Here is a 23,586-nt window from a genome sequence, read left to right as displayed (position 1 = left end):
CTTAAGTGTTCAATATGTGCGATCCCAGTCGCGTTAATAGGCAAGCGTCGTCGTAACAATTTTGGATCCAGCGAATATTGGGACTTGCTTTCGCATCGACCTTGACTAAGACCTGCCCAAAGATTATAGCCAAGAGATGCAAAAAAACAAGCAATAGATGTTTGAATGCTGATATATGAAAAGCTGGAAGGTGTGGACCTCAATGTTTCAATAGAAATCGACACTGACCTGTGAAGTGACAATGGAACTCAGACTTCGCAACTCACATCGCGCATAATCACGTGGACGAAATACGGAATCCGGATGTATTCGTGAAGGGGTGGCATACAGCTTATAGCCAACTACATACCCTAGAATGACTTCTGTTGCGCGCTTAGCCTGTCGGTCAAGACTGGTCCTACCTGTCTCTCAGCGCTGTGGTATCCACACGACTGCGGTGGCGCGTAGTGAAGCTACATCAACTGTTGGCGCTGTTCAGGTCCAAAAGAAACCAGTTGGAGGTTTCCGTGGAGGGTAAGCAATAAACGTCGTGATTGAGTTGTACTGAGTACTGTCCATAGAATTGTTGGTTTTTTGTTTGGATTCTCTCTGGCATCCTCCTTTGCCGCATACCACCTACTTGATGAATATCAGAAAGCCTCAGCCGCGCTCCAGGCTAGCGTTGAAGAGCTCAAGCTCAGCACCGAGAAGGTCATTGCTGCTCTTAAAGTTAGGTGTCGGCAGAGCTAACTATATATTATCAGGTCACTGCCCATGTTCGAAGGATAGAATCTGTGGAAAAGGACTTGAAGGCATTGGCTGATGCCTCCGCTACTAAAGAAGACATTTCTAGGGTGCGAACCGAAGTCAAAAAGTTATACGATGGACTCCATGTTGGTAAGTACTATGGACATCATCTTACTCTATAGGAAAATGACATGTCTTTAGAATTTTTGGACCTAAGAGCACATGTATGGGGTATCCGTATGTGATGTTTTGCCATTGTCTGAATAATTTTCTATACTGAAATCATTATTAGAACAAGATCTGCAGAAACTGTCCCAGAAAGAATCAACCGCAGTGCGGATTTGAATTAGATCATAAAATGGCCTTTCTTCCCGTTATTTTGCGATGTTTTTTTGCACATACTAGCGTGAGATGTCTCATCCGATATCTGGTGAGTGGAATAAATGGATGTCAACCCAAAGAACGAAAATCAGACGACATACCTTTTTGCGACCTGAACTGCAGGATCTGTAACAACTGAACACTGAAATCTAATTGTCTGCTTGCTCCTTCTGAACAGAGGCCTTAGCTCTTGCTTTATATATACTAATATAGATCAGGAACATAATCCCCTCGTGTTGCGATATTGAGACCAAAATTTTCGTGTCAGTTGCACAGATAGTGAGCACTTTGCCGTTATCTGTTTACGCTCTTTATATATATATATAAGTTTTGTGTGGCTTATGTTTATGAGTGGCTCCTCAATTTATCAATGTCCAATGCAGACAATGGACATTACTGCCATATATGAGCTAGGCGTCAGGCCTTACACCTACAGAGTACTAACAACCAAAATTAATCTTCCTCTTTTTAAATGTGAATACTGACTATACTTACTCTCCAGTGAATCACTAATCAAAGTTGACTGGTCACTGTAGGTCTGGCGACATCTAGGTGACACGGTTGGTGACAACGATCAAGGCTTGCCCCATGTTCGGAATTTATGCGTGCAACCTTCACCCCTTCGTACCGTATATACGAGTACAATCATTTCGGAGTCTCGGACCCATTTTGGCAAACGGGGATGGCGTATCGATTTACTGGTCTATAAATATCAATGAGGACTTCCTATCTGCTGCCTCACCCACGTTTTTGGGATAACTTTGGGACGATCTGCCTGACAACAGACTGTTATGTCTAGTTCATGATAGGATTAGTTTTCCCGTCATGTGCGTATGCCGTTTTCTCATCGGAAAGAAAACATCATTCACAGCAACTCCTAGCTACACCTTGTCTTGGCTAACCCAGGCCATTCCGGCTATCGTGACCAATTATTGCCCTGGTTACAACTAGCGAGAGAAAGATCCAATAGGAAGGCATAACAAAGTCGTCGGGATACATATATAAGGCTTTTTCAACAAAATATGTATCTCTATTCCACTACTTTCTTTGCCACCCAAGACAGGTTCTTGTCCGTCTTTTTCATTTTCCTGTAAGCTTCGACTCGTCTGTCTTCATTGTTTTCTTTCGACTGATGCTTGCCTACCTCTTTGAAGTCGCAGGCGTTTCCTTTCTTTCCAACGTTGACATTTTCAACGAGTACTTTTCGATCTTTTGATATATTCCATCCAGAGTTATTGGCCAAAATGTTCCAAAATCTTGTCACACTCCTTACTCTCGCCTGTACACTGTCTTCTACTCTCTCCGCTCCGGTTTATAAACGTGAAGTTCCCCAAGGTAAAAGTTATTGTCCGTTCTGACAGCATCTTTCAATGACGCTAATGGAACGATGTTATTAATAATTTGTAGAACATTCACATGAACAGTTCTTGACCACCGTTCGAACCAATCTTAACCTGAACAATCCCAACCAGATTCAGGATCCTGTCTTTGCACTCCTTGGCAATGCCGCTGCCGCTGCAGGAGCTGGAAAGATTACTGTGCGACGTCCCTTTCAATCCATTCATCAATATGTTGACAATGCTTCCAGGATATTGATTGTCTTCAACAAGCTACAGCTGACCAGGCATTCACTAATGCCAAGGCTCGTGGAGACGTTCAGGGAATGGTGGCTGCTTTAATCTATCGCGCCTTGGAGAGAAACACAGGTCGCATTGGCCAAACTTCCGCCAAATGCAACAGCCTCAAAGCTGTAAATCCTGAAATTGCTGCTATACAACAACATCAGGTATGCTTTCGTACTTCATTTATGAGCTCACGTTACTGAAATGTTATATTTGCAGGATCCTGCTTCGACCAATGCTAAGGCGGTCAACAAAGCGATCACCCTTGAGCTTGCCAAACAGATTGCCAAAGTCGGAGGCAACCCTCAAGACGCTCTGAAGTCTGGAACGTTTGCACCAGGAAGACTCGATGATGCAACTGCTAAGGGAAATACTTGTGACGATTTAAACGACCCCGTCGGTTGTATTTTCACGCAGAATCGGTTAGTGGAGGATGCTACTGCCGCGGAAATCAACGCAGCAGTCGCTGGTACCGGCACAGGCACCGTTGACAACAGCGGAGAGTGCCCTGTAGTCAGTAAGTCGGGTCGTCATTTGGACCTATTTCTACATTCTTGACAATGATTTAGCCAACATCGTAACTGTTACTGTCAATGCCCCTGGGGCGACTCCCACAGCCGCTGCTCCTGCGTAAGTGTCCAAAATTTCTCCGGATTTGATATGCTGACTGAACTACAAATTTAAGTGGAAACGCTCCTGCTACCGGCAATGGCAATCTCCAAGCTTTCACTGGAAAACGTGAGTCTGTCCCAGTTGCTTCTTACATACAATTACTCAAGCAGTGTATAAGTCGGTAACGTCTCTGCACCTGCTGTAACTGCTGGAGGCCGTGGATTCATTGTTGCCGGCTCCGACTCTTTCCTCAACAAGGCGGCTGCCATTGGACGATCATGCGACATTCAACACAATCAGTGTGCCAATGTTGCTAACTCGGCTGCCGGTAGGGCTTCAGGTCTTACTGTTGGCCAGTGCGACGCACAAACTAACCAATGCCGCGCCGCTAACGGAGTCTAATTGAAGTGGAAAGTGACACGATTTTCGAATATATTTTCCTCACAAGATGCCCAGACCGGCTCACTGGACATTCTATGTATACGCCTTTAATTCCTTGAATTTTATTTGGATTAGAAGTACGTTGTTTTATGCCAACTGTATTAGTACCTGTTTTTTTTTCGTGGCAATAATTACCCAGGGGTAGTGTTTTCATTATGCGTGAATTTCCAAGAGAACTTTGGACTACTACATATAACTACGGTCTCCATGACCGTTGTAATGCATTTGTGTGATGATAAGCTCATGATTGTCTTTCTCTCAGTCTCGACTTACCACGTGCGCTTCTCTATCTTCCTCTTATGGCACTTGTATCGTCCACACAAAGGGCTCTCTCCTGATTCAAACCATGCGGACAATGCATCCTTGATTGCACGCTGTCAGGCCGTCTGACAGCGTAGACTCCAAGCCATAATATTCAGGGTGCTCAACTCCTTCCGTATCTCGCGCCAACACGCCTCACGCGGTCGGCATCAGATATCGTTTCTCAGCAATGTTGGGGTTGGGAGAAATAACGCATGTTGCATGTGCTCAAACTGTAAAACGTGCCTAACATTATCGGATACCCATCGTACTTATAGTCGTATAATGCTTGCAGTTCACCCAGTTGGCTCGCGGTTTTTCTCGGATACTCTCAGAGGTATTCGGCGCGATCATGGCAAGGCTATACGCTCTCCTTCTGCTGACTTCGTGTCTGTCCGCTGTTTCCTCTGTCTCGGTGACGGACATTCAGGGCTCCTCCTACCTGAGCCCTTTAAACGGTCAGACTGTTCAGAACGTCACTGGGGTAGTTACAGCGAAGGTACGTAACAGTAGTCACTCGCAGAGAATATATACGCTTTAGAATAACTTACATCTTGAATTAAGGCCTCAAATGGATTCTATATCCTCGGAGAGAAATCAGCTGATATCAGGAAGTCGAATGGTCTCTTTGTCTTCTCCACTTCATCCACTGTGTTAAAATCAGTGGCCGTCGGAGATTTTATTTCTTTAGGTGGCCGTGTATCCGAGTTCAGATTGGCCTCCTCTCCCAACAATCTATTCATTACTGAACTTGAAAGTCCCTCCAATATCACGGTTCTGTCTTCGAACAACACTGTAACACCAGTCATTCTTGGGCGAGACAGAAGCCCTCCTACTCAACAATTTAATGTATTGGATAGCGGTGCGGATGGTTTCCTTTCCGTCCCCAACAACCGAAGCCTCGTCTCGACAACGAATGCTACCTTACAGCCAGACAAGTTTGGTATGGACTTCTGGGAGAGTCTCGAGGGTCAACTGGTAACGATTCCTAAGCCATTTGCCACCGCATTCCAAAACAACTTTGGCGAATTTTGGGTACGTGGAGACTGGAAAGTAACTGGAAAGAACAGTCGTGGAGGTCTGACCATTAACTTTGGTAAGCAGTTAGTTATGCCTCCATTATCTTATCTCACGCTTTCAATTTTCTCAAGGTCCCGGTGGCATTCCTGATGGTAATCCAGAAACTATCATCGTCGGTTCTCCTCTCGACTCGACCAAAAACCCTCAAACTGCTGTTGGTGTCGGGTTGACGGACATCACTGGTGTCGTTCACTATCAGTTCGTGTTTAAACTTCGAATATAGGAGAAAGCTAGCCTCTGATATTCATAGTCAGGTTTGGATTTTTCTATGTTCTTCCCCTCACAGCACCGAAAATCATTTCTACACCTGACCCCACAGTTCCTGCTGCATCTTTTGCATCCAGCAAAATCGATTTCTGCTCCGTCACATTTGGTGACTATAATGTTAGTTGATCTGAAAAGTACCGAAACTCTCGCTAAAGAACAGTAACTACAGGTAGAAAATATGGCACCAACCTCTAAGCATATCCCAGATGTTGCGTCGCATATTGCGAACCTTCTCCGTACCCCAGACATTATGTTCCTTCAAGAAATTCAAGACAACTCTGGCCCAACGAATGATGGCACTGTTTCTGCAAACGTTACCCTGTCAAACCTGGTCAACGCTATTGCTCAAATCAGCAATGTGACATACTCCTTTACCACTATCGATCCAGTCGACGGCCAAGATGGAGGACAACCTGGGGGAAATATCAGAACCGCGTTCCTGTAAGCAAGTTTTTGTATTTAAATAAAAGGTAGATTTTGACATAATATTTGCCAAGATACCGACCTGAAAAGCTTAAACTAGTCGGTAACGCTCCTGCCGGTGGTGCACTTGACGCCACCCAGGTCAGTGGTCATTTCTTGAACCCCCAGTTGAGGTTTGGTAAAAGTTTCTAATCGCTTCCGTCGTTTTACTCAATCTCCTTTCGTTAGTTTAAATCCAGGGCGTATTGACCCTCTTAATCCCGTCTGGAACGCTACCAGGAAACCCCTCGTTGCACATTGGACAACGAAGTTGGGGGCCAATCTTTTCACCATCAACCTCCATCTCAGTTCTAAGGGAGGCAGTAGCTCCACTCAAGGTGATGCCAGACCACCCGTCAATTCGCCAATTGATGCTCGCACTGGTCAAGTGACTTCGGTTGCCGTAAGTTTTCTGTATACTAGCTCCCTTAATAGGTGAATAATTTTTCAAAAACTAGACCTTCGTCAAAGCTATCTTGGCCAAAAACCCTCTTGCCAATATTGTCGTTGCCGGTGACTTCAATGAGTATATCCAGACTCGCTCAGTGTACCAGCCACTCACAAAACTCCTTACCGATATCGACGAAGTTGCGAAAATTCCTGTCGAGGAGAGGTATAGCTACGTTTTTGACCAGAATTCTCAGCAACTCGACCATGCCCTTGTTTCTGACGCCATAAAATTGCGGGGTGCAAAGTTTGAACACATTCATGTAAACAACTGGTCGCCCTCGCTGAGCGTTCGCATCAGCGACCACGACCCTTCCGTTGGACGGATTCGCATTTGTTGAAGATACCCATCGCAAACAATATTTATGTCAATATATCATAATGCAATACCCTTTCAAAACTCAAAGCTACCATATATTGAATATCCAGTTGATCCCAGATGCCACTGTTCGTTACTCAACCACAGCAGGTAGGATTATTTTCATTTATAAAAGGGGATTGGAAACATGTTCAACTACATTGCTTCAGGGCCTTTGTTCGTAATGACGCTGTTTTCTGTTATTTTTGACACGCTTAAGCAATACATCCCACAATAACATGATTTAAAGAAGGCCTACCTGGCCAGGAAAATTCATTTGAGTCATTGGCATTACTACGTTCGTCATATCCAACTTTGTTCGTTCTTGATTCAATGCAGGTCGAACGAGCGCCGTGTTCCCCATGGACGACAAATATGAAATTGGAGCTAACGTGATGTTCATTTTCGGTACGAGAACTCTGGGTTCTGTATGTACTAATATCTTCTTCATAGACGCCCATCCCACGAATAACTTCTCTCGAGTTCAACCTAGATATAGGGAGTGTCAGCAGTCAGTAGAATGTTCTGAACTCGAACAAAAAATGTCCAACATTCTTAGAAGACTGTTGATGAAAACTGCGCGTAGTGTGACTTTGTGAGACTGGCCATGTTGAACCGCGAGCACTAATGTATGCGTACCTTTACTAGTTACGAGATGGAACACCATCCAAATAGGTTTTGTAGAAATTGATACAAACTAAGAAATCACCCCATCAGCATCCTTTCCCAAGTTGTGGCCAATAGATGTGTACTTACCGTTATAAGTAGGCACAATTCGGAGATTGTCGCCAACAGGCCTCTAGATATAGCATATGTGCAAGCTATGTCGCAGAGTACCGTTTTTCTGTAGAAAAGCATGTGTGAATTTTGAAACACGGATAAAGCAAGTTATACAGACGGTAAAGAGACTAAACTTTCGCGTGCGGGTCGCAGAAAGAAGCAGTTTGCAATGAAAGAAATTAGGCCTGAGAGTGTGACAAGCACATAGGAGGATGCCACGATTCTCTGTACCAGATATTAGGTTTCTCTAACGGTTTGGTGCACTGAGAATCGGTACCTTGGTATGCCAATTATACAGTGATGCGAATACTGGATCAATTGCTCTGTAAATGAGTCCACGTTCAGATATTTCGATGGGTATTGAAGAATTTTTTGTTTCACTGACAACCTGGCGGAACCAACTGTAGACGACTTTGTCATGAATGAAGGCCCGGATACAACACGTCAACATACCTATTCCCAATGCTGAAGGGTACAAAGCAGCAGCAGCAGCAGTAAGCAAGAAAAAATTCTGGGGGATAGTGAATATCGGTAGTACGAATGACACATACCGAATGCCGTAGAAGAAACTAGAAGCTATGAAGGAGTCAATACTGTTCGCTTTGAAAGGAGAAACGAAAACGTACAATGGCGCCCACTACGAGCGCGTTTTTACTAGCTGTCAATTGACTAATTAATTTTACCAGTCTAGCTTCTCCACGGAGAGTGTACACACCATGCCAGATCCGATATGAATAGTATCTGGGGAGTCATTTTGTTCAGATTGGAGTATAGTAAGATGACCAAGGCATACATTTGCACAACAAATATAATAAGAGCCTAAAAGACGAGTTCATTGGGCACATCACACCGATTTCTAAAAAAAAAAGACGTACAGATAAAGCAATCTCAGTCTGTTAAGAGTGCTGTGAGTGCGATGACATTCATTGGGAGACACTGAAAGTACAGACACAAAAGGTCGCCGTTGCTTGAACAAGACCTGTCGTTAAAGGAAAGATTACAACGAGATAACGAAAACAACTGGGCTAAAATGTTAATTGTATACGTTGTAAGAACAAATATTAAACAGACGTGTGTGAAACTGGAAGAGTAAGCCAAAATGAGTATCAGGTATTGGGATTATTTGATGGCCGATGATCAAAGTCGCTCACTCAAAGCAGAATTTAAAGTGTCGAAAATACTGACTTTTGCTTAAGATTTGCACCGAGTATGAAAAATATGTTGTACACACCAGATGCAAGCGACCTTTGACCCATTAGTGGCTTTGGGATCAGCAAAACGCCGGACGCAGTTATAAGATCACAGCCCAATACCATCGCTTTGAGGCCTCTATGGTCCAGTGGGAAACGGGAATAATAGGTATACGTTTCTGCACACCGGACATCAGCATAGTCATCCACTGGAGGCAAAATTGCGCACGAAAGAAAGTGAACCCATATGCCACCATGGTTAAAATGTAACCTGCAAAGACATCACTTGCGAAGCTCATCGAAGATTAAGGGAAACGTACCAATGAATAACACACCAAAGGTTCCTTCCAATTCAGTTGTACTGAGGACAATTACAGTCTCTGCCATCTGAAAATAAGGGAGTAAAAGGAAGAGCTAAGCTCACTACCACATTCGCTGTGTAGTTAAGCTGATTAGGGCATAGCACTTTCCCTGGGAACCTAAACGAACAGGCCTGAGAAGAATATCCCCATCAGACTTGATGTTCCACATTTCTCAACAACGGTGAAGAACTGCTTGCTGAAAAAGGATGTTTAACTGTCAAGGATCACGGATAGTGCAAGATTGATACTGAATTATTGATTTTCTGCAGATATTTAGCGAGCATAAATAGAAATAATGATATGCAATGAGAAACAGGATTAAAGAGATAGCTTCGCATCTGCAAAGTTATCAACCATCTCCTGTTATCATCTTTGCGGGTCAGAGTACAGTACATATGTCTGCGCGATCGTTCATGACTATCTTCTTCAAAAGTGCACTGTTCAATATCTATCTTTCCATTAAATATCCATGTCCAGGATAGTAGGGACAGGCAACAGAAATTGCCTACGAGGCGTCGACAGCAATGAGTTCGACGTGACCGCAGTCTCGTTCGCAGGAGTTTGGCGTTTCCGCTCCATCCTTGCTAGTTGTTTAGTTCTTTTGGTTGGATAAGACGGGTCAACACGGTCAGGGTAGAGCATCGCAAGGTTATCAGACGTTCGGATACGCTCTCGCTGTTGTTGTTCGTTCTCCGATGGTATAAAGGGGATTGTAGAATGAGATTGCAACAAGGGCCTTGTGTGGTGCTTAGCAGAGGGAGTAGCAGGAGGTTTTGCACACTTTTGTTCACGTTTTGAAGTAATCGTAGAAAGCACTGGGTCCAGTTTGCGCCGTTTGGCGTTGGCATTAGAGTGCGAACTAATGGTAGAGCGCTCAGCATATTCTATGGAAGCTTTGAACGATGTCGTTATCTTCCTCTTGACCGCCTGCCTACTGGAAGGCTCGGGTGGCGTTCCTGAAATTCTACCGTTGATAGGTCCGTTTGTTGTCGGAGATGAATGGGACAACCCATTAGACCTAGATTTGAAGGACATTTCTGGGGAAGAAGAAACTAAACATATAGGGAAAGAATGGCTTCCACCAGAGTTCGCATTATTCGGAATTCGGACAGGTTGATTGACTTTAGGTGTAAGAATATGTCGGGAAGAGGGGTTACTTATAGAACCGGGGCCAGCGCGACGTACGGGAGGTCTCTGTTTCATTGGGGTCGGCGTCGTTGGAGACGATCCTGATGCTTTCTTTAGTTTTTGTACTGGCGACGATTCAGGCGTCAGACAGTTCAATCTCCATGCTCCATCTTGTGCTGGCCCCTGCTTTCCTTTGATGGGAAGTATTACATTCGTATGCTCGACGTTCTCAATAAGTTCAAGGCCCTCTTGAGAGGCTTCTGATGAGAGCCAACTGTTTTCTTTGTCATGTATGTTGATTCCTGCTTGAGCGCCAAAAAGAAAATCGGCTGTTCTACCTCGTTCATCGTGGCTGTCTTCGGTATCATCATCACTGTCCTTGTCATGGTATCGGGATATGATTATCTGCCTTCCTTTTCCCTTGTCAAGATATTGCGGAGGATCGGATGAAGGTGCCTCCAGGGGGTGCCGTCCGCGCGGCCTCGCAATGCCTAATAACTGATCAATCATGTCGTTCTCCCTGTTGCTAACATAGTCACGAATGACTTTGAACTTGCTGATAATGCTCTGGTGGTCCACCCATTTCTTGGCAATGCTGTGTGTGTTGGCCCCAATAAGATTTTTTAGATCCACATCACCATCTATTTGGTCAACTTCAGAAAGCTTATGCTTCCCCAAAATACCGAGATGTTGAGAGGTGGGGAACACATCAGAAACATGACTATGAGGTGGAGAAATACAAGTCGAAAACATTGCATTAATGCACGCCCAGTCAAGCCCGAATAAGCGAGGATCAAGGGTATTTGGCACTACTCTTTTTGGCCTAAAGAGTTTAACGAATTCTTGAAGTTCTGGGAGAGATGAATGCCGCGAAAGCGGGACAAGCTGTGAAATTTCAAGAGTAGAACTTGTTTCATGAAGCCACAATTGCTTACTAAATTATATATTTTCTGCCCCGACTTCACAAAGTTTTTTATCTCTCTACAATATTCCATCCACTTGTCGTGCTCCATGTTTACAGGGTTGATGTATACGACATGTTTTCCCTTAGCACTGGTGGGTTCTGTGTTAAACGTATCGTCATCGTTTATCGAGACAAAATCGCATCGACTGAACCGCTCGCAAGCATGAAAACGGGTTGATTTTTCATCTTCTGTGGTGAGGATGTGAAGGAAGGGATCCGAGATGCGTTGGTATATCTTGCTTTTGTAAGCATCGACGTGAATCTTACATTTTTTCAGCAGAAAGTAAGACTTTATAAAGAATATTTAGGCACCTTGGATTGAAACTCTCGCGCAATTGCTTTGAGTATGTCCTCATAGCCCCATGTCCACGAATTTATGTAGAAATAAGTCGAAGATGGTAGGAGTTTCATTAACTCGATTAGCCCGGCCGTTGCATCTGCCTACATAAAAAATATGTTTGTAAATGAAGCATAGAAAGATGGAGAGGCATACCTTGGTTGGGATTTTGAGCTTGGACATGACACAGGCAGTATCGAGATATATCGCTTCCAGTGATCGGCTTAAGACAGGTGACATGCTCTCAGTCGAAAGATCATTTTGAGGTTCAACTGTGGGAGAAAGGTACGGCTGAAGTATCGGGTTGCGAGTGATTGATTCCAAGAACCATGGCTCTGCTCGAAAGTCTCCCGTGTGAAGGACAGCACCTCGATCGCCTTCTACAAGAAACCTGGCAGCTTCAACGTTCAGAATGGTTATGAGGATCTTGCGCAACAACCTACATGACAGATCCAGGACAATGATTGGCATCGAGCAACGTGATCGTCACAGAGTTATTAGCGTCTAGTTCGAACTGGGTCGGAGTGTTGAGAGGCAGAGGTCGCTAATCAGAGTACTAGATGTAAGTATATGCGCAGTATATATACATTTAGAAAAACTAACCAAAAGATCTCTTGACCCATTATAATACTGTCGTGCATTCGGATTTGCCATAGGTTCGATTCTAAGGTGAGAGTAAGTCCGTTTCTTTTCGGCCCTTAAATCCTTGCTATCAAGGTCCCGTTCGGCTTGGACCTGATGATTTAGAAGCATCTCTTTTGCGTCATGAGAACATATCACATTGTATCCAAAAGACTTTGCAGACAGCCCATTGATGTGATCTGAGTGCGTGTGCGTTAGCAAATGAAGCAACGGGGTCGCTTCGGGATCTGTGTTGGAAATAGAGGCGAAATCATCAACACGAATTCTATATGGTGCGATGAAAGAGTTATATGGAGTTCCTGTGGGCATCGGATGGTCACTCGTTCAGTAGCTGTGCCGTTATCAGGAGATTCAAATTGATGCTGGGTCGATTATAAGCTTAACATGATGGTCAACAGAGCAATTTAGCTCGGAGCCTTTCGACTGTTTTACCGTACGTCACACTAACTAGTAACAAAGTACACGGGTTTGTGACACGCGTGTTAATTGGATCGCGTGACCTTGTCAATTGTAATGATTGTTGTTCAACATTCACGTTCCACGTTCAACTGTAATCAGCAGCACTCTATACGAGAACATGTTTTCACACCAACTTGAACCTATCAGTCGCCAGACCATCATGTATCAATCGTCAACTGGGCTACAAATACCGAACATTCAATCTAACAAGTTCATTTCCTCGAGACTTATGAACTCCCGGGCTTAGTCCCCCGAGCCAGACAAACCCTGTCAACCGACAACGCTCGAGTGGCATTCTTTTTCTCCATATACGTTTCACTACCATGTCGTATATTTCGTCAACTCGCGAGGCTCTTACGACAGCTCTCAAATTTGCGAAGCAAGCCGTTGAGCTTGATAGTAGCACTGATTCCAAGCCCAACGACACGATCGCTGCGTATTCGCAGGCTATCATGCTGTTAAGTGAAGCTCTGACACGGATCAGGAGCAAGGTAGACGGGGTAAAGGATGTATCAGCAGAATTAGAGCTTCGCCGTTTGCAAAACGTAGTAAGTGCATCTAAATCTTCATTTTTATGTGGCCCCGAAATCTTATGTGCTCCCTCTCAGCACGATACATATGCAGATCGCATGGCCACTTTAAGTGTCATTTATGACATCCCCGTGGCACCTATATCATCCTCCTCGTCGACAACTCTAGCTTCTCTATTGACTTCCTCGACTTCTTCGTCGCACTCTTCCAACATACCGCGATCCCTCCTATGATGCTATGATGATCCCATAACCATAAAATTAAACTGGATATGTAGTATTTCATGTCTCCGAAAAATACATAGTTGGCATTCTATTAGTACACTAAAAAACCTCCGGCACCACAAACATCCAAAACAAACCGAAAAAGCAATGAGAAATGTGTAAGTCATAGAGCGCGTCAGCGCCAGTCGTCAATATTGTGTCCATATCAATAGTCAATTACCCCCCCAGGGCATTTGGTCCTGTATTACTCCCTATGTCAATGATGCCCTGTTTAGTGATGCGCGGTGTAGATAAGTATAGATTGTGTATATAGCAGTGTGAACGCCGTCCTCCTGAAGATACACAGAGACGTTTGAATATTGTACAACCTGACAGCAGTCAACAGCTCACCTTGCGGATCGCTTCACCGACAGACGCGGCTTTTGCTTTCATAGCACTGGGGATTGCAAAGGTATTAGTTGTAAGGTAAGTTTGAATTAAAATATATTACTGACCGATCTGTGGTAGCTTTCACCATAGCTGCCGCTAACGCATTAGAGTGAAGAGAAGACACCTTGAGTCCAGCCTATCCCAGCAGGTTTAGAACAATGCAAGGCCAAAAAAAGACAATATTTACCCCTAAGACCTGCACCCTCGCTGCCCAAAAGAATTGATCCCCAAACCAGGGTTTGATGATTGTCGGAATGCCAGCCCTGAGACTTGCGCCGGTTGTCCCCGCACCGCCGTGATGAACTGCAGCGTCGATGCGGGGAAACAACCAATCATGGGGTACTTTATCCAAAAGGAAGCATTCCGGAGGTGTTGGTACAACAGGATCTTTGTCATCTCCTTTGCTCATTCGTGCCGACCAGCCCTTTGAAACGATAGCTCTTACCCCACCTAGGTGGAATATAAGGAATTATTACAACATAAATCAACTCGACGGCTTACTCTTGAGGACGGCCTTGAAGATAGTCGCAGTAACTTTATTTGGCCGAGGTACAGTAATGCTTCCGAAGCCAATGTAAACAATAGGTTTGCCGTCTGCACGAGCTTTCTGCATCCAATCCAAAAGCTCTTGAGGAGGGGTCCATCCGATGTCCGGATTGTCAAGGAACCAACTGAAATTTGAGTATTGATCAATCTACGGATGCATGTGGCTGAAAAACTAGAAACTTACTATCCCGAGACGATTGTAGTGTCAGGCCAATCTAATGGCTTTGGTACAACGGCCTGTGTTGAAGGTGAGGAACAAAATCAAGACATAAGATACAGTGGAATGCTAACTCTTGAAAAGTTGTAGATAAAGGTGATTTTCGATTGAGCCAAATGTCCCATATCGGTACTAGCTAGTCCTAGAGTGTTGCGTCTCCATTTGTTGATTTGACCAGAAGTCGCAGCCCACATCACATTACTACAAAAAAATTAATCGTTTAGACTCTGAAAGGCCATAGTAGCCGTACCTGAACATGACATAGCTAATATAGATTTCAGCAAGGAAGACATATTAGAAAAACAACATGACGTACGAAGCAGCGTTGAAAGTGGGCGAGTCAACAGGAGGGCTTAAAAATGCATGCGGGAATTCACTGGTCCTATAAAATGGTTAGTCGCACAAGATGTGTACTTAATGTACAGTTGAGCTCACTTAGTCCAAGGCATTGTGAAAGTTCGGAAATATGGAATATCTGTTCTACAGTCAATATAGTAAGAGAAACCAATTACGCACTACTCACTCAGGGCCTCCGCTATGTGTACCCCTGCCATTGCAGAGGGACTCTCAAGCAATACATCAGCATCTCGACACGCAGCCCAAGAGTCAACAAGGACTAAAAATGAAGTTATAAAAAGTTGCTCGAGAAAAAAAAGAATTTTAAAACATACGCTGGTCAAGCCATGGCCGAAACTAAGAATTATTGATATCAATTTTTGTTTTTTATTTAGCGGAAAATGAGTACGTACGTTCATCAAACTTTGTTTGAAAAATTCCGGGGAGAACATCTGCGAGAAAGAAATTCAAGTCAAGGCGTATATGCGATTGGAATGAACTTAACCATACCTTATTTTCGACGCTAAGCTTCATCAAAGCACCAGGGTCTCCACCTGCTGTTCGATGTCGTATTCCAAACCCGACAACCCAGTCCCGGTATTCTTCGTGTGTGACAATTGTCACCGTATGACCTTCCTTGATCAACCTGACACCTAGAGCAATGTATGGCTGGACATCTCCTCGTGAACCGATTGTAAGACAAACGAAGTGCAAATATTTCTCCGTGATCAAAACTTCACGTGGAAAATTTAAAACTTTTGGTATTTGGTTTAGTCGATCCATGCGCGGAAGAGTACTGTGTGCTGCTGCTTCAGCAGCGGCAGCGAGGGAACGAGAGAGGGGGGCAAAGAAGCTGACCGGGTCGAGCTTCCCGGATAGAGATGACGGTGGTGTATAAGAGTTGAAACTGAATGATGACTTGGTACTTGTGGGGGAAGAGGGTACGGAAGATAGATTTAACTGTCCAATCTGGAGTGATGACATAGACGACGTGATATTCTTTATAGCCTGGTCACGAATAAGTGCGGTTTTGAACGTAAAGTTCAAGTCCGGTTTGCCCTCAATGGTTATTGTAATGCCTTCGACTGAGATCCAATTCATGCTGAACGGCTTGACGGATCGTACGCTGGAAAGTGGTAACCGATAGCGGAGGTCGGCTTGTGTGATATTTTTGCACCAGAATCCCAAATGAGTATCCGAGAGAGCAAAATAGCCAGTGCAAGATATAGAGCGATTGATGCGAGCCCTTACAACTATTCAAAATTGTCAGTCACAGTAATAAAATCTGTGCACAGAGAACTCACTCCAAACAGTTGACTCGGGACTAAATCCCAAGGCAACACGCACGGCCGTCTCACCACGAGCAGAAAGCTTGCCAGGAGATTTTATTGGACCATAATCGGTTTCAAAAAAGTTGTACGGCCCAAAATCAACTACCACCGGAGGGTAAGAATCTCGCTCTCTGTGAGCCTCTTTTGCCTCTGCAACGTAGTCGCCCAGGCGTTGCCAGGCAGGAATAGTTTCGCATGGCCCTAGTTCAAAAACTTGCGATTGAGGTAGGTTCTCATTGTCGAACCGGAATTCAGAAGTCTCTAATTTCACTTTCATAGAGACGACCGAGGCAAAAATGGATTCGTGGACCCATTTCAGGCTGTCTATTTGTATGAGTGGACAGTGGAATCTCACACCGCTTGACTCTGGTGTTGGGCTTGCAAAGAGCTCCCGTCTGAGATGGCGATAGCTAAAGATAGCGCCTTCATGATGAAAATATTTCAGTTCTTGTGTGAACACTTTTAACTATGTAAAACCCACCCTTGATTTCCCTTCTCCATTCCTGAGCTGATTCTTCGGTATCGAACTCCGCATATTCGTTAACGCTTGTGACATGCTGGTCTAGGTTGAATCGTATGACCCGTGGCGCTGATTTGTCGTAAGGAACGACATCCTTTACAAATGACACTACCAAACATATACTTAGCCAATTCAAAAAATTAAATAACAGGGACTCACGAAGAAGCGAACACAAGGGACGTGCTTTCTCGTCTTCGTTACTTGAGGAATATGCGCACAGCATATCATGCGTAAGTTCGACCCAGACACGGCGTTTCGTCCTCCACCCTTTACGATGCATTATCGCCGGACCTGCCTTTATTGGCTCTTGTAAAGATGATAAGTCGGGACGAGTTGCTTGTAAAGAGGCATGGAAAGTTAAACGATGTGTCGTTAAATGAATGACGCCCTAGATTTTTTTCACAGTTGAGGGAAAAGTATGAATTGATCAAATTACTGACCACAATAGCCACATCATGTAGAAGTGCCCCATCCGTCTCCAAAATCAGTTTTTCTTCCTCCCCAGGAGCAGCTATGACTCCAAACTCGTCTATGAGTATGTTGACGATGTCTTCCGGCTCCATAGACTCCAAGGATTGACTGTCAATTGTTGAGGCTCGATGAATGGCAGGCTTCGGACGCTCAGAACCATCACTGGAACTCTGAGTAGTAGATGCCGTTGTGACACTCGCGATCTCTGCACTGTTGCTGTCGATGTCGGAAAAAAGACTTTCGTCTAAGTCTGCTAAGGATACCCATGAATTTCCGGCTGCTAGAATTCTGGCATCGTGATTGGCATAAGCGCGCTCGCTCTTAGTAAGATCACGCATGACAAGGTCGTCAAAACCGCTAGTACCGTTGGGCGAATCTCGAGGGCTGATACAACCGGAAGAGAGGAGGATCTTTTCAAACTTTCCAGCTTCGTTGTACAACGAAGATATCAAGTGCGAATTCGTAGAGCTTTGAGAGCTACTAGAGGATTGAGAAGGTGACCTCTTAGGGCTCAAGGTCGTGTCCGCGTCGCCCTTGCCACTATCTGTGCTGGCAGTCTTGGTCGGCTTACGCCTTGAAAATATGCGGGACACATTCGGTGCCATCCTACAAAAAGCCGGTCGTGGTTAGTGAGAAAAGAAAGTTGGGTGCACCCTGGTCCTTGCAAGCGTTGTTTCCGAACTCCATCGGAACGACGGACGATTGTTTGGGATTATCGATTGTGAATTGCCGTAATAGTAAACGGATGACGAAGACAGACCCAATCCGTGCCAAAGCCATGTGGCCAACGTTACAATTGGAACAATACGTGTCGTTGTCGGTGCTGCAGACCCGGAGCGCTTGTCATTGCCAATGAGTCGCGGCATTCTCAAATTAGGGGTCTTTTCCGAGGCGGGCCCAAGCGGAGTCGTCGGTGCCTCGGGAATCACTGTCATTCAATTAGCCGGAGCCTCTTCTCGACCCATTCCCTGCTCAATGAGCTCCATACTGCTCCATAGCAATCCACTAATATGCCATCCTCAACATAACATAACATTCTACATATCTACTAGTTGAATAGGGCCCTTCCACACCTACATGGACTATTCGGATCTTGGCCACCATTGCACAGTCCAAAACTGCGCATTGCTGCACAATGTCCACTATGACCAAAACAGCGACTAAGGACTGACTGGCCTCGCGCGGTCGTGTATCATTCAACAACTAAACAGCATTAGATCCAGTCCACGCACATCAACTTATCCCACTTCCACCTACCAGGCAGCTTTCGTGATCATTGACTGGACCTGTTACATGACAACAAATCCCTCGCCCACTCAATAACCAACGCATGCTTTTGCTTTTCTTTCATAGACAGCAATCAACGCGAACGCTACGCAACGGGCTATTGTCTTGGTGTGCATAGGGAGGTCTAAAATCATATGGACAATCAACAAATCCCTAGCTCTTTCAACAATTCTTCATGACTTCAACTTCGGTTGACGGAGTCAACCTCTCTTTGAAAGCCTGAGAATTGCTGTTCAATCTTATACAGGAACGCGCGGTTATGGTCCACAGCCTTGTGTAATTACAAAATGCGTAAATCTTCCGGGCTACTGTATCATCTCACTGGTCACCTCCCACGACTACTCCCTGCTCTTACTCCCCTGCCAAGTATACAACATCTGGAGAATCTCAAGTGTCGAGCCACAGAGTTCAGTTTTCATTGATTAGTATCACTATCGCTGCTTCACAGAGGAGTCCATGGTGTGGATTTTACATAGATTATCAGCACCCCGAATCACTATCTCGAAAATCAATCACTTATATCATTAATCAAATGTTATGTCGCAGTATAATCTTCGGGCCTGCTTTCGTTACCAACAGGTGGTCAACTTTTGCGTTCATGGCAACTTTTTAGGTACACCATGCTGGGAGGTGAACTAGAATGCCAAAGTTAAACCGACCACCTGACTCCAATGAATATGTCATCTGTGAAAAGTTGGTATCATCGACGTTATATATGGATGTCCTTGGGTATTTAATGTCTTTGGAGCATAATCAACAGCCATTTACTCTTTTTCTCCCAACATTCATAAGGTGAGTTGTATTGGGCAGCATACCTTTCGCCGTTATGATTCTCACTTGTTAGCCTATGAAGCGAGTCCACGCCCGTCATGTCTCTTCCTCAACCAGCAGAGAATCAAGCGTACTGTAATGTCTCTGCCCTTGAAGCAGGCCTGATCGACCTGCTTGACACCATGTTCATCACCAATGCCGTTTCAGGAATGGTCACCAAAGCACCATCTTTAAGCTTCCTCATTCGCCACTCAACACGCAACGAAAACTTTGTCTTTGACTTAGGAATTCGCAAAGACTGGGAAAATTACCCGCCTGCTATCGTCGAATGGGCGAAGAAGACATATCCAGTAGATGTCAAACAAGATGTCGTAGAGTCTCTTCAAAAAGGAGGGTTGCAGCCGACTGATATTAAATATGTCTGCCTATCACATCTCCACTGGGACCACACAGGCAACACCCACCCGTTTACCAACAGCACTTTCTTGATCGGCACTGCGGCTCAATCTCTGCTTCAGGAATCAAAATATCCTGACAAACCGGATGGCCGTTACTCTCATGACCTCCTTCCCAGTGACCGCACGCTCTTTTTAGATCCTGGCGAATGGAAGCCTATCGGTCCGTTCCCTCGCTCATTCGACTTTTACGGAGACGGAAGTCTCTACATCATCGATGCTGCCGGTCATCTTCCAGGTCATATTAATGTCCTCGCACGCACCTCCTCAGATGGTGGATGGATATTTTTAGGCGGCGATAGCGCCCATCATTGGAATCTTATCACCCTTGAATCAGACGTCGCTGTAGGACATCCGGGCCATCTGCATATCTGTGCTCATGCGGATAAAGAGTTAGCTGAAGAACACATCCGCCGCATTAATGCTTTGTGGAAACTACCTCGTGTACGGGTGATCATTGCCCACGATGAACCTTGGTATTCCAAGAACAAAGGCGGCGATGCTTTTTGGCCTGGAAAAATTGCATCACTTTAACCGCGCACCATTTTATTGACTATTTTATTCGCCCCACGACGTGTGGCATGATAGTCAATTAGCGTTTCCTTAGTAATACCTATTTTATTGGGCCATTCATCTCCAGTTTTTTTATGAAAAAGCGATCTTCCGAAACGGGGGGGATACGATTCAGTCAAGTATAAATAATGCGCTATGTAAGATCCAAATACCCAGCACTTTCAGTGATTTATCACACCTTACAAGCAACGTGAAACAAATGTCAGTACAGGACTCCTCTTGACATGTATTTACTGACAATTGTAGCGCAGAGTCGTGATGGCGCTCCCCAGTGAAGTTGTAAACCAAGCTTTTTGCGTTGTATCTGCACTCGATGGAGGACACATCACAGCGCCCGAAGATTTGTTCATAACTAATCCAGTACCCGATTATTCTAATCGTATAACATTGCCGTCACTATGTTTCCTCATACAACATTCCACCAATGGGCATAAATTCCTCTTCGACCTCGGGATTCCACCTAATCTGGACAGTTATCCACCAGCGGTGCAAAAGATGATTGCAAACCCCTCCACCTCGGTTGACGCAACGCACCACTGCGTTGACTCCCTTGCCAAAGGTAACACTAGACCCGAGGACATAGATTACGTCTGCATTTCACACATCCACTGGGACCACACAGGGGACCCCAGCGCCTTCACCAAAGCCACTTTCATCTCAAATGAAGCAGTTCGACCCTTCCTCGCCGAAGGCTACCCTACCAAACCTGACGCGGCACATTTCAGCGACCTCTATCCTATGGACCGGACACGATTTTTGGATTTTACAGAATGTCCAACCATCGGCCCCTTCCCTCGCGGTCATGACTTTTACGGAGATGGAAGTTTGTACATCATCGATAGCCCGGGACATCTTCCCGGACACATAAATGTATTGGCGAGGACCTCTCCGGATGGCGCATGGATTTATCTTGCAGGCGACAGCACGCACCACTGGAAGATCATTACAGGCGAATCTTCAATCAAAGTCGGTGCTCCATGGGACCCTACTTGGTGCCTTCATATAGACAAGAACCTGGCAGAAAAACACATCGATCATATACGCGAGTTGTTGAAGATTTCACGCGTTCGAGTGTTGATTGCACATGAACTTGACTGGTACGCAGACAATAAAGGTGGATCGGTCTTTTGGCCTGGAAGTATTCCGTCATTATAAAATTATCCTGTAAAGTGCGAGTTGTATAGAAGTAAAAATGAGATGGTTGAGCGATAGATTTTCTTCGACCTTAGATTGACCGATGTTTTGTCAACGACTTGTCGAGTGTATAAGGATCTTTGGCATTTCAAACTGCAGATGCGCATGATCCATTCGGTGGACTCGTCCATTTTGAGTTGTCGCATCTAGATACCTGCTGCTGCGCTTCCAGTTAACAATCTTAAGGGTTACTACGTACAGCGCGTTTTGAACAATCCACGATGCACAATCGCTCCAGAAGCTCAGGTTGTAATGCCGTGTTGCTAACCGCTTGGAAATAGGAAATCTGCTTGAAGGCGTGAGGGCAGAAATTTAGGACACGCATAATCATGAGCAATTACGATTATGTTTATAAGGGGAAGAAAATACCGAGAATGGCCTGTCCAAATATAGAGAAAGCCGACTGCTGTCCTACTGAGCTCATCCGAGAATAGTTCATTGCGTTCTAGCACATATCGTTAGAGTTATGTTCGGTTATGTGTAGATAATCAAGGATTTCTATTTCTACATTTCTACATTCTATATACGCTTAGATTTTTGGGTGGTCGCTATAATAATAGTGGTAGTATTTTAGCACTGATGAAATCATTCGAAGAATATACATAGGAAACGTACAGCGTCTACTCGTTCTTAGCTCTGTTTTTGACTCCCTCACGGCGAGCACGAACTCCTTCACGAAGGCGATCAAGGACGGGAACAGTAGTTTCCCAAGAGATACACGCATCGGTGACAGAAAGCCCATATTTTAGTCCAGCAGGGCCAGAGTTGGGGATATCCTGGCGACCTTCAACGAGATTGCTTTCAAGCATGACGCCCATGATAATGTTAGCTGTGTCTTCAGATTCAAGTTGTCGGGCCTACGTCGAAAACAGTCAGATGAAAGAAAGCAGTATTGCATACTCCGGACTAACAATATCATCAGCAACATCCACCTGTCTTTGATGTTGCTTTGAGCTATTTCCGTGACTGCAGTCAATCTGAAATGTACAAGTTATTTTTGCCCCCGTGATCCAAGGAACAAGGGTGGAATACCATGATTTTTTGAGGAAGGCCAGCTTTTGCCAACTTTTGACCAGCATCCCGAACGTATTCAGCGGCGTAATTAGGGCCTTGAGCACCACCACGCAAGATTACATGAACGTCAGGGTTACCCTTGAAGAAAATAAATGGGACATCATTGAGAAGATTAAGATACATAACTCACAGTGGTTTCGACAATGCTGCTAAGACCTTCTTTTCCGACGCTAAGGAAAACATGGCCACTACGAGCAGCACGGCAAGCATCGACGGCAACTCCAATACTTCCATCAGTTGAATTTTTGAATCCGGTGGGCATGGAAAGTGCAGATGTAAGTTCACGATGAACTTGGGATTCGGTTGTACGAGCGCCAATAGCTCCCCAAGAAACTAGGTCAGCTGTGTATTGAGGGGTGATGGTATCAAGGAATTCACAGCCGGCAGGAAGGCCAAGTTTGGCGATGTCAAGCAAGAGGGTGCGGGCAATGCGAAGACCTTTGTTGATTTGGAAACTGCCGTTCAGTTCAGGGTCGTTGATGAGGCCTTTCCATCCAACGGTTGTTCGTGGTTTTTCAAAGTAGACACGCATGACTATGAGCAAATCATCTTTCGCTGTGTCTGCGTATTCTTTGAGGAGTTTGGCGTATTCGATCGCTGCTTCAACGTTGTGAACAGAGCAAGGTCTGATCTCATGCTCAGTCTGGTGCAGTGAGAATAAAACAAGACTACATACCCAACGACGACGACAAGTCTGTCGTCGTCACCGCGGAGTACACGCTCAACCGCAAGACGACCCTGAAGAACGGTTTGAGCAGCGCTCAGAGTGCTATATGGGCAGTCAGTCGGGCAGTAATTACACTGGCATTGGAAAGAAACGGCCAACGCACAGGGGTAGATCTTCCTGGAGAATTTGAGGAGGAATAAGAGGTCTTGTCGATTTTACTCTGCTATTTTCCAAGCGAGAGAGAGCATCTTTGAAAGTCAGAGCCATGTCGAGATCAGCCACTGTTAAAAATATGTTAGGGACCTTATATACTAGGTGGATCGTGGGAGTAGGACTGTTATACGGACTTGTTGCGTTGTGGAGATCTAATTGGGTGAGTTAAAGCACGTTTTGGTGACCGAG

At 45.0% G+C, this 23,586-nt stretch overlaps 10 protein-coding genes across 10 annotated transcripts; 6 read left to right on the top strand and 4 right to left on the bottom strand.

Moving 5' to 3' along the window:
- Window positions 1-355: 355 nt before the first annotated feature.
- Window positions 356-1,071, top strand: JR316_0007056 (uncharacterized protein; the record flags this gene model as incomplete). The annotated part of the gene is made up of 5 exons (XM_047892799.1): window positions 356-513; window positions 561-690; window positions 744-876; window positions 928-963; window positions 1,019-1,071. The coding sequence occupies 5 exons, from the start codon at window positions 356-358 to the stop codon at window positions 1,069-1,071; spliced, it is 510 nt and encodes a 169-aa protein (XP_047748081.1).
- A 1,280-nt stretch (window positions 1,072-2,351) lies between these two features.
- JR316_0007055 (uncharacterized protein) lies at window positions 2,352-3,743 on the top strand (the record flags this gene model as incomplete). The annotated part of the gene is made up of 7 exons (XM_047892798.1): window positions 2,352-2,442; window positions 2,515-2,645; window positions 2,696-2,893; window positions 2,949-3,246; window positions 3,299-3,359; window positions 3,415-3,467; window positions 3,520-3,743. 7 exons carry the CDS (start codon window positions 2,352-2,354, stop codon window positions 3,741-3,743), a joined length of 1,056 nt encoding a protein of 351 aa, XP_047748080.1.
- A 691-nt stretch (window positions 3,744-4,434) lies between these two features.
- JR316_0007054 (uncharacterized protein) lies at window positions 4,435-6,679 on the top strand (the record flags this gene model as incomplete). The annotated part of the gene is made up of 8 exons (XM_047892797.1): window positions 4,435-4,581; window positions 4,647-5,178; window positions 5,234-5,360; window positions 5,417-5,546; window positions 5,599-5,870; window positions 5,927-6,025; window positions 6,081-6,294; window positions 6,350-6,679. 8 exons carry the CDS (start codon window positions 4,435-4,437, stop codon window positions 6,677-6,679), a joined length of 1,851 nt encoding a protein of 616 aa, XP_047748079.1.
- Window positions 6,680-8,639: 1,960 nt separating this feature from the next.
- JR316_0007053 (uncharacterized protein) lies at window positions 8,640-9,053 on the bottom strand (the record flags this gene model as incomplete). The annotated part of the gene is made up of 3 exons (XM_047892796.1): window positions 8,640-8,845; window positions 8,896-8,937; window positions 8,987-9,053. The coding sequence occupies 3 exons, from the start codon at window positions 9,051-9,053 to the stop codon at window positions 8,640-8,642; spliced, it is 315 nt and encodes a 104-aa protein (XP_047748078.1).
- A 434-nt stretch (window positions 9,054-9,487) lies between these two features.
- On the bottom strand, window positions 9,488-12,408 carry JR316_0007052 (Protein artemis; the record flags this gene model as incomplete). Its single annotated transcript, XM_047892795.1, has 6 exons — window positions 9,488-11,041; window positions 11,092-11,382; window positions 11,433-11,561; window positions 11,614-11,848; window positions 11,901-12,001; window positions 12,061-12,408. The coding sequence occupies 6 exons, from the start codon at window positions 12,406-12,408 to the stop codon at window positions 9,488-9,490; spliced, it is 2,658 nt and encodes an 885-aa protein (XP_047748077.1).
- Window positions 12,409-12,881: 473 nt separating this feature from the next.
- JR316_0007051 (uncharacterized protein) lies at window positions 12,882-13,322 on the top strand (the record flags this gene model as incomplete). Its single annotated transcript, XM_047892794.1, has 2 exons — window positions 12,882-13,106; window positions 13,167-13,322. 2 exons carry the CDS (start codon window positions 12,882-12,884, stop codon window positions 13,320-13,322), a joined length of 381 nt encoding a protein of 126 aa, XP_047748076.1.
- Window positions 13,323-13,564: 242 nt separating this feature from the next.
- Window positions 13,565-17,768, bottom strand: JR316_0007050 (Sterol 3-beta-glucosyltransferase; the record flags this gene model as incomplete). Its single annotated transcript, XM_047892793.1, has 17 exons — window positions 13,565-13,645; window positions 13,704-13,749; window positions 13,808-13,878; window positions 13,930-14,192; window positions 14,244-14,413; window positions 14,473-14,525; window positions 14,580-14,706; window positions 14,822-14,887; window positions 14,941-14,980; window positions 15,029-15,121; window positions 15,177-15,198; window positions 15,255-15,293; window positions 15,352-16,094; window positions 16,146-16,595; window positions 16,654-16,800; window positions 16,852-17,080; window positions 17,133-17,768. 17 exons carry the CDS (start codon window positions 17,766-17,768, stop codon window positions 13,565-13,567), a joined length of 3,276 nt encoding a protein of 1,091 aa, XP_047748075.1.
- A 1,551-nt stretch (window positions 17,769-19,319) lies between these two features.
- On the top strand, window positions 19,320-20,210 carry JR316_0007049 (Cytochrome P450 monooxygenase mpaDE; the record flags this gene model as incomplete). Its single annotated transcript, XM_047892792.1, has 1 exon — window positions 19,320-20,210. The coding sequence occupies one exon, from the start codon at window positions 19,320-19,322 to the stop codon at window positions 20,208-20,210; it is 891 nt and encodes a 296-aa protein (XP_047748074.1).
- Window positions 20,211-20,507: 297 nt separating this feature from the next.
- JR316_0007048 (Cytochrome P450 monooxygenase mpaDE) lies at window positions 20,508-21,404 on the top strand (the record flags this gene model as incomplete). The annotated part of the gene is made up of 1 exon (XM_047892791.1): window positions 20,508-21,404. One exon carries the CDS (start codon window positions 20,508-20,510, stop codon window positions 21,402-21,404), a length of 897 nt encoding a protein of 298 aa, XP_047748073.1.
- A 659-nt stretch (window positions 21,405-22,063) lies between these two features.
- Window positions 22,064-23,451, bottom strand: JR316_0007047 (Phospho-2-dehydro-3-deoxyheptonate aldolase, Phe-sensitive; the record flags this gene model as incomplete). Its single annotated transcript, XM_047892790.1, has 5 exons — window positions 22,064-22,300; window positions 22,476-22,595; window positions 22,648-23,143; window positions 23,194-23,286; window positions 23,348-23,451. The coding sequence occupies 5 exons, from the start codon at window positions 23,449-23,451 to the stop codon at window positions 22,064-22,066; spliced, it is 1,050 nt and encodes a 349-aa protein (XP_047748072.1).
- Between the last annotated feature and the right edge of the window lie 135 nt (window positions 23,452-23,586).

Source organism: Psilocybe cubensis, chromosome 6 (genome assembly GCF_017499595.1).
Source record: "Psilocybe cubensis strain MGC-MH-2018 chromosome 6, whole genome shotgun sequence".
NCBI classification, from domain to species: Eukaryota; Fungi; Basidiomycota; class Agaricomycetes; order Agaricales; family Agrocybaceae; genus Psilocybe; species Psilocybe cubensis.
This window is presented reverse-complemented; position numbering and strand designations above follow the sequence as displayed.